The sequence below is a fragment of the Grammomys surdaster genome, unplaced genomic scaffold (genome assembly GCF_004785775.1).
Source record: "Grammomys surdaster isolate TR1022 unplaced genomic scaffold, NIH_TR_1.0 126248, whole genome shotgun sequence".
Taxonomy (NCBI): domain Eukaryota; kingdom Metazoa; phylum Chordata; class Mammalia; order Rodentia; family Muridae; genus Grammomys; species Grammomys surdaster.
In genome coordinates this window covers 7,121,910-7,137,627 of record NW_021621048.1, presented here as the reverse complement: position 1 = coordinate 7,137,627, position 15,718 = coordinate 7,121,910, and the positions used below count along the sequence as shown (strand labels likewise).

Sequence of the window (15,718 nt, the reverse complement as noted above, 5' to 3'; positions counted from 1 at the left end):
CCAAGTGCTCTTACGCACTGTGTTATCTCCCGGCCTTCCCTCAGCCTCTTGAGAACTGAGATTACAATGTCCTATGCTTGTATTTAGAGAATAATTGCTTAGATTATTACTTAAATTATTTTTTCCTTAACTGGTTTAAATAATACATTTTGCTAAGGGTATTTTGTTATTCTGATGATCAACCTTATTATATAAAATGATTTTGTTGTTTTTTTCACTAACTCTGCCTGTTCTGCACACATGGACAAAACAGATGACTGTAAAACTGTATGTTTTGTACAGTCCTCTGAGTATTGGAGTACTTAAAATTAGAAATAAGTATGATTATTCATAAGTAATTTATCTTTGTCCTATTGCTCAGAATTAGTTCTGGGTTTTTTGGGTTTTTTTGTTTTTTTTGGTTCTGGGATTTTTTAAAGGATTAGGAATTTGAAAAATGGGATATAATTCACACACTGTAGATTCCAACAGAGCTATGAGTTGCCCATGGACAACCCTTATAGTCACCCCTCATAGTCTTCATTCAGTTTGTCAGTCATTTTTGTTAAAAGCCATTATTGGAAATCTTCCTTTACCTAATTGTACTTTCTGTATAAATCACTAAGCTCATTTTTTTCTGTATTTTGTTCTGATATGTGGGTACTAACTAGGGCCACCATTTACAACATGACAGAGTGTTTCCCATAGTTCCCTCAGTTCTTTTTTAGTAATTGAAAGTGTTCATTTGCAGTCAAGTAAGTGAAACTTTAAAAGAAGTCTTCAAAAATTTCAATTTTAGTAAGATTGGGTTGAATCATTAGGTTGGAGTGTATATTCTCATTGTCTGATTAGATGCTTCCATTCTGAACTTACTGGGTTTTGTTTTTGTTTTGTTTTGTTTTGTTTTGTTTTGTAGATGTGGTGGTACAGTGGGAGCTATTCTGACATGTCCACTGGAAGTTGTCAAAACACGGCTGCAGTCATCTTCTGTGACACTGTATATTTCTGAAGTTCAGCTGAACACCATGGCTGGAGCCAGTGTCAACCGAGTAGTGTCCCCTGGACCTCTTCATTGTCTAAAGTAAGAGTAAAATACATAGATTTTGTTTTTGATGCTGTGATTTTAGTGATTCTTACATGCTTAGTTTTTATCTTCCATATCTTAAAAGGTCCTTTAGAAAACTCAAAAGTCAGACGTTAGTATAAATCATGCTTATTAGTGGTGATAGGCTATAAAGGAGTAATACAGATTTTACACAATTTAGATTGTGTAAAATGGAATATTTCCAAATTATATATATTTAGTATATTTTTCTACATTATCCAGTGGGTTTCTTTTCTAAAAGTATCATCGATATTTTGTTTTGAATTGATAAATTTTTTGTTTGACTTGTTTTCAGGCAAGGTCTTACTATGTAGTCCTCACTGGTCTATAATTATCTAAAACAGGCACAGAGAAACCTCATCTCAAAAAACAAAACAGTAAAGAACAGTTCTATGTCTTTAGGTTTGTATTAGAGCCAGTGGCTGTGTGTCGGCCTTATCAGCTCACATGACTCACATCTGTTTGAATTTAGCTCCGTAGTGTTTGTTTTGTAGGAGTGGACGAGCTCATCCAGGTGTTTACATTTGCTGTTAAATTGCATCACGCTTGTTCAACTTGGTTACCCAAGAACATGTAAGGTAGAAGAAAACTTGGCAATTTTGAACTAAATTCAAACAGTTATCCCAGTTTTTAAATATCTGTGTGTTGTCATTTTCTGATGATTTGGAAAAAATTAGTATGTTTATATTACTAGACTTAATTCACTTTCAAGACTGGCTGTGACGACACATGCCTTGGAAGATGGAGGTAGGCAGATCTCTAAGTGTGAGGCTAGCCTGGTCTACAGAGCAAGTTCCAGGACAGCCAGGCTGTCACAGTTTCAGAAAAGTATTGATTGATGTAGGAGATGTATCTTTTTTTAGTTATTCATGTATTTTATGTATATGGGTGTTTTGTCTACATATGTGCACACCAGAAGAGGACATCAGATTCCACAGGAACTATGTTATAGATGGTTGTGAGCCAACACCGTGTGAGTGTTGGGAATTGAACTCAGGAAGAGCAGCCAGTGGCTCTTAAGCACTAAGCCATCCCCACACCCCAGGAAATACATCTTTGCATCACAATTCTTACATTGCTGTTGATTAGGTTTTCTTAAAATTCTCCCTTAGACCCCTGAGATATATTTTGTTCTGATTTTCAATGATTTTGCTTTTACTTCATCATAAGAACTTTCAATGTCTCTTTAGATTTGTTTGTTTGTTTTTAGTATAGATTTCTCGGGTTTTTTTGTTGATGTCCTGAGACAAGGTTTCATTATTTAACACTGGCTGACCTGGTACTAGTCCATGTAGATCAGGCTGACTTCAAACTCACAAAAGGTTCACCTGCTTTTGCCTACCCAGTAATGGGATTAAAGGCATGCACCACCACCACCACCGTTTTCTTAAGTTTTTCATTCTCTCCTTTAGTCTCTTTATAAATTAATCACCAAAGAACCAAACCCAATATCACTATACTGTTTAGTTTTCTTATGGTAAAATTGGGATCAGGGAAAAGTTACTTTTTTTCTCACAGGTAACACCTTGGACTTCATAAAGAAAAGTCTTGCCACTCAGCTCATACCTTTCATTCATCTGCCTTTTTTTTTTTTTTTTTTTTTTTTTTTTTTTTTTTTTTTTTTTTTGAAACAGGGTTTCTCTGTGTAGCCCAGGCTGGCCTCGAACTCAGAAATCCGCCTGTCTCTGCCTCCCAAGTGCTGGGATTAAAGGCGTGCGCCACCACCGCCCGGCTATATTATTTGTCTTAACATGCTTTTTTTCACAACTATTTAGCAAAATTTTCAGTGTGAGGGGCTGTATGTTCTTCTCATCTAGTCATAAGCTGTTTGTACATTAAGTTCTCAGTATAGTAAATATTGACTGAAACTCACCAAGCATTCTAGTAACCCTTAGGGAATTAGGGTGATAAAGTTTTCAGAAGCATCTCCCTGAAACAGTTGATTGACATGATACTGTTGAACTTGAGAGTATTTTCCAAGATGGAAGACTTCAAGGACTGGGCTGTGGTTCAGTGGTGGAGAGTGTACCTTCTACAGATGAGTCTGAGTCTGATCCCTGCACTCAGCTCAGCCAGGGTTACATAATGAAGCCTTGTTTCAATACAACAATAAAAAACCGAGGCATCTATATTTAAAAACAAGCAAATCTAGAGAAATATTGAAAGTTCTTATGAAGTAAAAGCAGAAGGAGGAAGGAAGAGAAAGAGAGCAAGTCAATTTCACTATATACTTAGTAACTTTTTGTTATTATGATATAGAGTTTCAGCTTGACTTGAAACTCACTCTGAAGTTCAGGTTAACCTCAGACTCAGGATGGGCCTCTTATCTCAGCCTCCCAGGTGTTAGAATTACAGGCATGAGTCTGCACTCTTGATTAAAACCATAATTTTTAAAAGTTTCATGCATGTGTATATGGGTACATACATCCCACAGTATACATGTAGAGAACAGAGGCTAAGTGTGTGAAATCAGTTTTCTTTTCACCTTTAGGTGAGTTTTCAGGAATCCAAATCAGATCCTTAGGCTGCATGGCAAGTGCCTTTACCCACTGAGCCATCTTGCTAGCTATTTTAGAAAAGAATATGCACAGTTTTGTTATTGTTAGCATATCACTTGATTCTACAGTAATTTTTCCTGTGCCCTGTCTCCTGCAAAAGATGTTTTTGTAAGTAATGAAATGGACCTGAAAGCTACATTATAAATGAGAAATTGGCTTTGCTTTAGGATATTAGTAAAGGGTGATAGAACATTTCTTTCTAATAATTTGCTTTTCTCTTTTCAGGGTTATCCTGGAAAAAGAGGGCCCTCGCTCATTGTTTAGAGGATTAGGCCCCAATTTGGTGGGGGTGGCTCCCTCCAGGTAAAAAAAAAAAAAAAAGGCTAATAAGATTTTGGCTGTCTTTATTTCAAGGTATTGAATATAATCATTGCAGAAACATGGACATTTCAGTATTTGTGGGAAGTTAGATAGTTGAGTCGCCAAAGAAAACATTGGTTCTGAAGCTAACAGAAGTTCATTGTACTGTGTACACAAATGTTTCATGTTGTAAGGAGACAGTGTAGTGTTTGCTTTAAACTGTGGGTGCTCATATTTGGAAAATGAAGTGTAAAATAAAATAGTTCTTACTGTGGTAACTCTTAAATTTCAAAAAACAAAATATCTTTAAAGAAAATAAAGGGTTGTTGTATGTGTATGGAGGGATGTCTTTGTTTTTGTTTTGAGACAGTCTTACTGGGTAGTCCTGCTAACCTCAAATTTACCATGCTCCTGCCTAATATATCTGAGTACTAAAATTACAGAGGTTTGCCTAACTATAAATAAGCATTTTTTAAAAATAAATTTATGGGGGCTGGTGAGATGGCTCAGTGGTTAAGAGCACTGACTGTACTTCCAGAGGTCACGAGTTCAAATCCCAGCAACCACATGGTGGCTAACAACCATCTGCAATGATATCTGATGCCCTCTTGTGGGGTGTCTGAAGACAGCTACAGTGTACTTACATATAATAAATAAATAAAAAATTTTAAAAAAAATCTTTAAATAAAAAAAAAATAAATAAATAAATTTATTATGTATGAATGTTCTTCCTGCACAAATGTATGTATACCATGTGTGCCTAGTCAGAAGAGGAGACCAGGTCCCCTGCAACTGGATTCTTCCATGGTAAAATGCTGTTCAAAAAAAGTTCATATTTAGGATGAACATGGACACCTATTTCTATACTTCAAACTACATGCCTCATTCACATCCTGTTACTTACTGTATTTCACTTTCATTTTAAGAGAGTATTCAGAGTTGAGTTCGGTTGCCTACACCTGTAATTGAGAGGCTGAGCAACATTATCTTGCATTCAAAACTAGGGCCTAGCTACATATGGAGGGGAAAATGCTGGGTGAGTGTGTGGTGGTAGTGAGATGGCTCAGTGTGTAATGGAAGGAACTTACTTACCTACAAGCCCAATGATTTGAGTTCAGCACTTAGAACCAATGGTGGAAGTAAAGGATGCATGCACTCCTAAAGTTATTCTCTGGTTTCCACGTACACACAGGAACACACACACAGTGATAATGAAATAAAATTGTTGTTTTTGAGTTGTTTTTGAAAGTCCTGTATATGTATGTTTGTGTGTGTGTGTGTGTGCGTTTTGTGGTTTTTCTTGTGTTTTTTTTGTTTGTTTGTTTGTTTGTTTGTTTGTTTTCGAGACAGGGTTTCTCTGTGTAGCCCTGGCTGTCCTGGAACTCACTCTGTAGACCAGGCTGGCCTCGAACTCAGAAATCCTCCTGCCTCTGCCTTCCAAGTGCTGAGATTAAAAGCGTGCACCACCACCGCCTGGCTGGCCTGGTTTTTCTTAATACACCTTTAATGGTTTTTAAATTGTTTCATATCTGGTCAAGTTGAGATCTTTAAGAACTTCATTTTTAATTTATAATAAAGTTTACAACTTGATATTTTTCAAAAAAAGTCAACAAACTGCAAGCATCTGTCAATAAAGGTCTTAAATAATAGAAATTAAAAAATAAAGTTAAGTATACTTCGTTCCAGTAATTTTCCTGAGCTGTCACAAATAAAGACTTGTGCATATTCATTATTTACATAAATGAATCATAGGAAACACTATGACTTATCTTGAAGCTCCGTGGCCTGTGATATTTTTAATAATGTATCTTGTATATTTTCATGTGTGTGTGTGCATAGGTGCCTGTGGAGGCCAGAAGAGGGCATTAGATTCCCTGGGCTAGAGTTGTGCTCTTCCTGATGTGGGTGCTGAGAACCAAATGCAGGACCTATGGAAAAATACCAAGAGCTCTTAACCTCTGAGCCATCTTTCCAGCTCCTATTGTAACAGTGGTTTTGTGAATATTCTCAAACCTTTACCTTATGTAGTTAAAGAAATTTATTAGTTGTATTTGTTTTTGTTTCTTTGAGACAGAGAAGTAGTATATAGCCAGGCTGGCCTCAAACTCAAAATTCTGCTTCTGTCTCTAGGATGCTGGGGTTATAGTCATATACCATAGTGCTGCAAAGATACATATTTTAGAGTGATTGCCTAAGTAGGGTTTCTGGATAAAAGGAACAAAATGCATTGAAAACTAGAGGTTGCTAATTTGTCCTCTGAAGACACACACTAAGTTTTTATTTTTATACAGTGCACTCATTGTTCTTAAGCCACATACTAATGAATGCTGGCTACTGTCTTTTTTTTTTTTTTAAGATTTATTTATTTTACAAATATGAGTGCACTGTTGTTGTCTTCAGATGCCAGAAGAGGGCATCACAAATGGTTGTGAGCCACCATGCAGTGGCTGGGAATTGAACTCAGGTCCTCTGGAAGAGCAGCCAGTACTCTTAACTGCTGAGCCATCCCTCTAGCCCCTACTATCCATTTTAAAAATACTAACTAAGTGAACTGAAATTTTCTTTGATATTTTGACATGTATTTAATTTTTGTGTAATTACACCGTCTTTATTAAAAGTTGATGCTTTATTTTTCAAATATATATTTCCTATATGTATATTCCATACCTATTTCTCTTTAAGTTATCTTTTGTAATTTCTTCTTGAGAATGGGTTTATTCCCCACTGTGTTTTGGAATTGTATGTCCTAAGTTTATTATTATTATTATTATTATTATTATTTCCTTCATAAATTTAATGTTTTTGTTATAAATTGTTAAATAATCCCCTCCTGTTTTTGAAGCAGGCTTTCACTTAGTAGATTAGGTTGCCCTTGAACTCAGTGATACTCATGCCTTAGCTTGCTGTCTTAGTTAGAGTTTCTTTCCACTGGTATGAAGAGACACCATGACCAAGGCAACTCTTATAAAGGACAACATTGAATTGGGGCTTGTTTACAGCTTCAGAGGCTCAGGCTGTTATTTATCATCATGGCAGGAAGCATGGCAGTGTCCTGGCAGACGTGATACTGGAGAAGGAACTGAGAGTTCTATATCTTGAGCTAAAGGCAGCCAGAAAGAGGCTCTCTTCATTGGACAGAGCCCGAGCATCAAATATCAAAGCATCTCTCCTTCAACAAGGAAGGACACACCTAATCGTGTCACTGCCTGTGCGCTAAGCATTCAAAATCATGAGTGGGGGGGGGGTCAAACCTATTCAAACCACCACACCTGCTGATTTCTGGGACTGTAGATTTAAGGAGTCTGGCCCCTTTTTTCTTAAACACATTTTTTAAACAATATAATGAAGCTTTAAAAATGAAGTTTTAATGGTTAAGAGCGTTTGATGTTCTCGCAGAGGACCTGAGTTCAGTTCCATTACCCTCGTGAAGTCTTATAACCATCTGTAACTCCAGAGCATTTAATACTCTGTCTTGGTGTCCATGTCTCTGCATGCACCTGTGCACTTACTTACATAGAGGCAGAATACTCATACACATCAGGTGGAAAAGATGCAGTAATAAAATGCTCCGGTATCAGTTATTGGTCTACTTTGTTACTGATTTATAAATCAGGATTGTTGAGAGATAACGTAATATTTGATTCAGCAAGCAATAATTCAGTACTTCAAAGGCTAAAAGAACTCTAAATTTAATGAAATACTTACAGATGTTGCAAAACATAACCAGATGGGCCTGATCACATTTGTTAACATCATTTTGTCTTAAGAATACTGTGCTCAAGAGGTGTGAAGGGGATAGATGCTTGGTGGGATCTCCAGTACCCAAAAAGTGAAATATATGAATATTCTGTGTATTCTTACAGTGTAGAATATATACAATCTCAAATTCACCAGATTAGACTGACTAGATCCGCTCTGCCTCTAAAATTATTTTATCTAACTTGGGTTGAGTACACTGACTTCTGAGTTAGCACCCTGAAGTACAGCCACCACAGCTCCACTGCGTAGAATCTCCTGTTGTTAGGATGTTATACAAATTCTTTTTGCTTTTTGTAGTTACTAAGTGGTTGTCAGTATTGAGCATGGCTTAGGTGATCTGAGAAGGGTTGCTAGGAACTATGCCTTTGAGTTGGGCTTTTTTTTTTTTTTTTTTGGACTAAACATGCTTTGTGGGAAAAATGGATAAACATGATGTTATGTTGAATATGACTGAGACTTTATCCTATTTTACTTCTCTATGAAAACTTATATTTTACTATTAAATTAAAGTGTTTTTTTTAATTTTTTAGAGCAATATATTTTGCTGCTTATTCAAACTGCAAGGAAAAGTTGAATGGTGTTTTTGATCCTGATTCTACCCAAGTACACATGATTTCAGCTGCAATGGCAGGTATGAATATTTAATAGTAAAAACTCCTCTAAATCTGGAAAAATTAATGATGACTTCATATCAAATTAAGATGGTTAGTGTGCTTCTTAATAATTAAAGTGTGCAAAGTGGGTTTTGTTCATTTGAATAAAACATTTGCTATACATAAAAATCTATTATCAGGTAAATCTTTGTATTTAAAAGTTTAAGTGATAGATGCAGATAATACATTCATTTTGCTGTGTATTGGTTAATGTTTGATGCATTTGTGCTTTAAGAGTCTACCCATACCTCCACTGGAGTTAGAGCTGCCACTTGCTCTCTTCAGTTTCCGTCAGTGACTTTCTGCTCCTGTCTGGAACATACCGCCAGTACTTGGTGCTGTGTATACATTGTGTTCCTGTGCTCAGATGCTGCAGTTTTGTGAGGTTTATTATGACCCAGTTATTGTAGTTGGTGTACCATTAAGAATATATCATTCCTCACAATCTGGACTGCATCCTGGACCTGAACTTTAGACACTGGCTTATGTATACATGCTTGTGTAGAAATGTTTCCAGGAACTTAATGTCATGATGATATGATTCTGAAACAAAACAGCCCTCACAAGTCTCTGTCTTCCTTCTAAGGATGAGTGGTAAAGATTGGTTTGCCAATCTGATTCTGGAGTCATTTGCTGCCATGCATGTTAGACAAAGCCTTGAATTTTAGGTCTTTATAGAAATGTTTTCTGAGAATTATTAATTAATCTATCTCATTTCCAAATTGTCCTGTAATTTTATAAAACAATAACTGCTTTTATTAGCTATTGATCAATAAATTGGCTTCCCATTGTGTGCTTAAGGAGTGCCTTTAACTGCTAATCATTTTCTATTTAGAATAGTTTAATTCGAACCACATATTTAACCAACTAAGTGTATGTTTCAAATACTGATTTGTGAAATATTGATAACCTTCGCCATGTAACAAATCTAGTATTTACACTACAAATTGTTTTCAAGGCTCTATATTTTACAATTGTTGACTGATTGACATTTTGAAGCTGGAAGGGATAGTGTTTAAAGTCAAGATACTATATGCTCTGATTTGCCAACTTAAAGATCTTGAATAAGTTAGGTAATTCCTGGGAGCTTTTATGACCTTATCCATGGAATAACTGGATTGATCTGGATAGATTAGGTTTTGAGAATTAGTTTTTAGTATAATAATATTTACCTAGTTACAAACTAGAATTTTTTAATTATACTATTTATAGATCTTGATTATGGATGTTTTCCTCTTACATATTTGACTGGATATTGGTGAAAGTTGGGCCAGTTAGTTATAAACCCAGCAACCATTACATTAGGTCAATAATATATTTCTAGATTTCAGCATTTGTGGTTTGGGGGCAGTGGGGTTATGTATATCTAACTCCAAAAAATTAAAAAGAAGTGTTGATGTTACTGTAAAAAATTAACAGATTAAACAGTCATTTTAAAGTTGACGGTGTTTATTATAGATTTAATATTGCAATGTTAGAGGGTCAACGTATCTTACCAGATACTTATTTTACTAAGATATATCAACAAAATTTATTACCGTTTTTTATTGCAAAGTAATTTAGTAAAATTCACAATTTTAATTCTTTCCTCAAATGTATAACATCTTCATTAATACTGTTTTCCAAATTGGATTTTGGTAAATTGATAAGCATGCATATACAGACATTATTACCCCGTGTACTTGCGATGTAGTTTGAAAATACTGTTTTTCATTTGTTTACAGTTACATTGTCCTGAAAATTATGCCCTCTACATTTCTTTGCACTGTCTGTTAGTATTAACGTTTAGCTTTGCAGTTTTTTATGTGTGGCTACATGGCTGGTGACACAGAATGGTCCTGTACAGATTGATAAGGTAGTACAAAGTACTTAAAGATAAGTCATGTAAAAAAGTTTTTAACTGCCTGCTTAAAAAAAAAATGCTAACCTTGTCACCTTAGTAGCAAAAATACATTAAAAAACTCAGCCATATTGCCTTGGCAATTTTGCCACACCAGTCAGCACACACAGCCTTTCTCTTCGATTTCGTTTTATGTAGTATCCAAATCAACTAAAACATGTAATTTAAACATTAAAATTTAGTTAAAAGTGGTGTTAAAGAGGGTCTTTTTTTTTTTTTTGGCAATAAGTGGCCACACCTAAAATGGACTATATGTTTTTGTTTTACTGAAACATTTTCCAATTACAAAGCTATTTCATCCAAGCAATGCTGATTGTTTCTGTTTTACCCACCTTTCCTCTCTTATATACAACTGTTGACTCTGTTTACTATAGCTATTGAGGATATCTGTTTTGTGTTTTGTTTTGTTGAAATAATCTTGAGTAACCTTCCGAGTGCACCGTGGCACCTATTGGTATGCCAAAAAATTGTATTAAATTTCTTCTTTCTTTACAGTAATTCCTAATTTTTTAAAGTTTACCTGACAAACACATACTTTTTACATATAACATAAGTATAAAGGAAATGAGTTCCTGTTTTTATTATTGTTTATATAGTTAGTGTGACATTTCTAGTATATCAATAAATATAATCATTTAGTGATATCAGTATATCTAGTGAATAGTACTTGCTTACAGAATATATTATTTATTTTTGTTTGCTTTTAAGAATGCATTTTTTTTCAAGTTATTTTTTCTGTGATTTTTAACTTCATGACTTAAATGTAAGGTTAGGTGTTTTTTACTCCTTAAATATAAAGTTTACCTTACAGTATTCAGCCAAATGCATGGTTGGACAGCTGCTTTGTATGCTTATTTGTGAACATTTTCCCTGTTTTCTGTTTTGTAGAACACAAGAATTAATACAAAATAATCCAAAATATCCCATAAGTATTGGATGTGCAGTATTACTGCTAGAGTCACAGGTGACAGGTACTACTGTTAGCAATGTGTACTTTGTTAGTTACGCAAAGTTCCAGACTTTAATATTCTTTTGGGGCTCTGTGTGTTTCTGTTTGTTTGCTTATTTTAATCACTAGATAATCTGATTATTAAAGAACAAATAAAAGTGTTTACCACTCTTCATGGTAGCTAATAGTGATAGGAAATGGGACATAGAATCCCTTCTCGTTTTTTTTTTTTTTTTTTTTTTAGATTCTCCCTTGACAAGGTTAGCATTTTTTCTTTAAGACAAAATTGATCGTCTTTTAGGTAAGTATTTGGACTCTGAATCTGCTGAAGATGGTGGGATTGTCAGTACTCTGTGCACTTTTATTATAAACACAAGGCACATTCTGATATTCTCTTAACTTAAAAATTTTAAAAAATCTCACAGTAAATATTTCTTAAATCCTTCAGTGAGATTCAGTTTGTTCACATGTGTCTGATGAGGTCACTGCTTGTTGTTATGATACAGAAAAGCCTGTGTCTATTTTAGGCATTTACTGTACATTTCTCCCGAGAAAAGAGTGAGATCGTGTCATCTCATGCTCCCCATCCGCAGGTCACTTCCTGTAGAAATATGGACTAACTTAAACCTCGTGAGTACTGAACTGAGCACCTCTTGCAGCCTCTAGTGTAAGAAACACCCCCTGGGATTCTGTAGTAGCTGTAGATGAGTAGAAGGCGGGACATGGATTGCAATGTGTGCATTGTTGAGTATTTCATAAAGATTTAACTATGGTCCCTTTGTTATCCTTCTAGAAGGAAGAATGGTCTACTTTTCAGTTAACATGTAAACTTGAGGTCTTCAGCTTGGCCGTAATAGCCTTGACCTCCACAGACTGACAGAAGTATATATTAATGTTAGAGAGTGTGTAGTTTTAATGTGCTGTCCTACAGCTGTTAAACAATAGTAGTTGTCTTTCATCTTTGCTTAGCTAACGTTTAGAAGTCTAGTACAGTGCTTTCCACTCTCATCTATTGATACTTGGTTAGTGCTCTCTTTTTAAAAGACTGGTGTCTCTACTTTCCAAGAAATGCAGGCTATAGTGAATAAGGTCTTAGCTGTTTTAGTGTAGTTGTAAATTTTAAAATAGTTTGAAAACTTTTGTCTTAGGAGGTCATATATGCTTTGTACTTTCAGAGCTTAATTGAAATGAGTACTGAAATGCAACACTGCAGGTATCACTCAGTTAAGCATTCCCAGTGAGTTCCTATAGGTGGGATTTGTTCATGTTTTTAATGGACTTATATTATTAAGTAGAGTTTTATTTGATGTACAACTTAAATTTACATTTAAAGTTTTCTAAAGTTTCTCAAACACTGATACTACTAACTACATGCCTCTATTGGCGCTTTGCTTTAACTGATTCTGGAACAATACACATTTTTAATCTACAAGTGGATTCCTCACTGTACTTTTTCCAGTTTGTTTTAATATTGGGTGTTCTGAATACATTAGTCTCTTACTTAAATGTAACAAAAACTAAATTGCAGAATTAAAAACTGATAGGCAATTTCTAAACTTCAGGATTACCATGCCCAACATGTGTGTGTGCTTGTCATAAATGTAGCAAGAAAACATGTTTAGTTTTGGCTAACCACAAACTTCCTTACCACATAATTTTGTTAGTAGTAAAATTTTATTCCATTTGTTTTCTTTCTTGGGTTAATAGGTTTTATTTTTCCAGATTTAATTAGCCTAATAATGTCTGTTTTGCTATTTAACTTTTTTTTTTTTGGTTAAGAGAAAGTAGTACTGTAAAGAACCAGTTAGCTTTTTTATTTTTTATTTATTTTTTCGTTCTTAAGGACCAACAGCTAAAACCTATAGATAATGTCTAGATTCTTTATCCAAGCCAGTAAGTAATTTGCTGATTAGCTAGTTGTCTATACTCAGGTGGTACCAGAGCAGTCACAGTAAGCAGAGCATACAGTAGTACCAATTACAAGATAATATTCTCTCACTTACCTAAATTTTAATGTTGGCCTATTACATATTGTATCTGGAAATGAATTAAGTGAGAAATACTTGTTTGCTTTCTGACATTGTTTATTTGAAGTTTATTAAGGTTACTATTTGAGTATTAAAAATTTTGTACTCTGAGTAGTAATTTAAAGTATTGTTTACATGTGGTGCTCCTATCTTAACGTGAGGGATTTTGTGACTTGGAAAGTGATTAAGGACATAAACTTGAACTAAATAAATGTTTTACTTTAAATTTAAAATTGGTGGCAGTCTTTTCAAAAGAGTAAGTTGAATAAAAGTTTTTAATTGAATAGCTTCATTTTTAGCTCAAGAGAAGGAATTGTACTTTATGCCTTTTAAATTTTTATAAGAAGGCAGGTTATTTTTCCTAGGAATAATTAAAATCATGAGTAGTGTTGTGGATTTATGCTGCTCCTTCTCAATTTAGAAACTTAATTTTACTGTATAGACACCTAGCTAATATAGATATTTCAGTGATACAATTCTTGTTTAAGTAAATAAGAATTGGGGTTAGAGTGTGGCTTTGTAGTTAGACCACTTGTGCAGCAGCTGCGAAGCCCTGGTTTCAGTCCCCAACAACAAGGAGTCATTTAGTTGGTGTTTTGACTTGTATTGATGTCTGAAAAATGTATAATTTTAAGTTGTTGAGTTTAACTTGCTCACTTAGAAAAATGAGATTCAAAAGAAGAAAATAACAGTGTGCATTCATTCTCAGATGAAGCATGTGAGACAGATATTTAAATTAGTCTGATAGTTGTGTTTTTCTTTCACCAAGAATAAATTCATGAGAAGAACCACTTATTAAAACAGATACTCTTTGACAATCTGTTCCATATTTTAAATTGATTGTTATTACCTGCTAATGCCAAAGTTATTGGTCTCATTCCTCTTTATGTAGTATTGCAAGCACTTACGAAAAGCAGAAACTATATACTAGTCAAAATATTATTAAAAAGTTAATAAGCCATACTTTCTTTATCTTGCTAAATAGGCTTAATTGGGGCACCCCTTTGTGTGAGATGTGGCTATTTCTACAGTGTTAAAACAGGGCATAAAAGAAGTTAAGTTTAAGAAAGTTAAATATCTGATATTGCAGAAGGAGAAAGAACAGTTGAGTTAAATCATTTCATTTAATGTAGCAGCTTTAAAAGCCAAGGAAAGTTTGTGATTGGCTCTAATAACTTTTATAGTAGGATATACATCACAGCATTTTTCTCATATTAAGTGTGCTGAGTAGAGTATGTCTTTCTAAAAGCAACCTGCTTGACATAATAGTATTTTATACAAGGTATTAAAATAACTAGGTTCCTTATTTCTCTATGTGAGTTTTCAGTGAACTTAAAGGCCAGTTGAGTAAATGTAGTTCTGTAAAGCTTGTGGTACTGATCTTATTTAGGAAAGCAAAATAAATATTCTTACATAAATGAAACATGTTTATAAATTGTCATTAAGATAGCATTTTCTATGCTGTTTTCCTAAAAGTAAGAGATAATGCATAGTCCCAAAAGCACACTGCTCCAGAGATCCTAATTTACTTTAAAACTGAGCCACTCCACCCTGGTGACTGCTGCTCTACAGTGGTAGTTACTAGGTGAATGTTAGTGACCAAGAGCTGCCTTCTACCCTACTGACTTTCTTCACTGTCTGTAGAAGTGAGAAGGAAATCCTGGTTCGTAACTTTTTGGACAAACTTTTTAAGCGTTTTTATTTGTTTAATTTGGTAATAAGTAGCCCCACTAGTTAACCCTAACTGAAATCTTATCTCTGTGCTAATATTTATTTAAAGAAAAAATTCTGGGCCAAACTTCTGGTCCACAGAACAAAATATTAGTATATAGTGCCCTTTATGTAGGATTCCTTTGATTGTAGTGTGGCAGGTAATAGGATTCACCCCCAGGCAACTGTTTTAGAATGCATGTTTATGAACTTGGAATATAGAGTAGAGAACACCCTGTTTTCATGTGGGTTAGAAGAACACTTTAGGTGAGGTCAGAGTCTGCTCCAGAAAAAAATCATCTAGGAAGGCCAGAATTGTGAACAGGTGTTCATGGTTACCTGGACATAAAATGAAAAGTGTAAGGCTTACATTAGTTAATAGTTTTAACATTTGTAGACATTTTCTTTACTATAGATTCATATAATGTAATCCTTAATGTGAATAACATGGTTTTTGTCTACTGACATCATTTTAAATATATTTGTTTAGGTTTTACTGCAATCACTGCAACAAACCCCATTTGGCTTATAAAGACTCGGTTACAGCTTGATGCAAGGTATGCATTTATGTGTTTGGTTTGGTTGGGTTTGGTTCTGAGACAAGGTCTTTTGTAGCCCAGGAGAAGCACAGGCTGCCCTCAAATGCATGGTGATCTTATTGCCTCAGTCTTTCAAGTGTTATGCATATGCCAGGAGAGGGCATCAGACCCCTTTATAGATGGTCGTGAGCCACTATGTGGTTGCTGGGAATTGAACTCAGGACCTCTGGAGGAGCAGC

At 34.7% G+C, this 15,718-nt stretch overlaps 1 protein-coding gene across 1 annotated transcript in view; it reads left to right on the top strand.

Annotated features, from left to right (window-relative positions):
* The window catches only part of Slc25a36 (solute carrier family 25 member 36), a 35,867-nt gene that overhangs the window by 11,548 nt on the left and 8,601 nt on the right, over window positions 1–15,718 (top strand). The window contains exons 2-5 of the mRNA XM_028758969.1: window positions 896–1,060; window positions 3,868–3,945; window positions 8,232–8,332; window positions 15,431–15,497. Of these exons, the coding sequence (XP_028614802.1) occupies window positions 896–1,060; window positions 3,868–3,945; window positions 8,232–8,332; window positions 15,431–15,497 (411 nt within the window). The remainder of the gene's footprint in view (window positions 1–895; window positions 1,061–3,867; window positions 3,946–8,231; window positions 8,333–15,430; window positions 15,498–15,718) is intronic.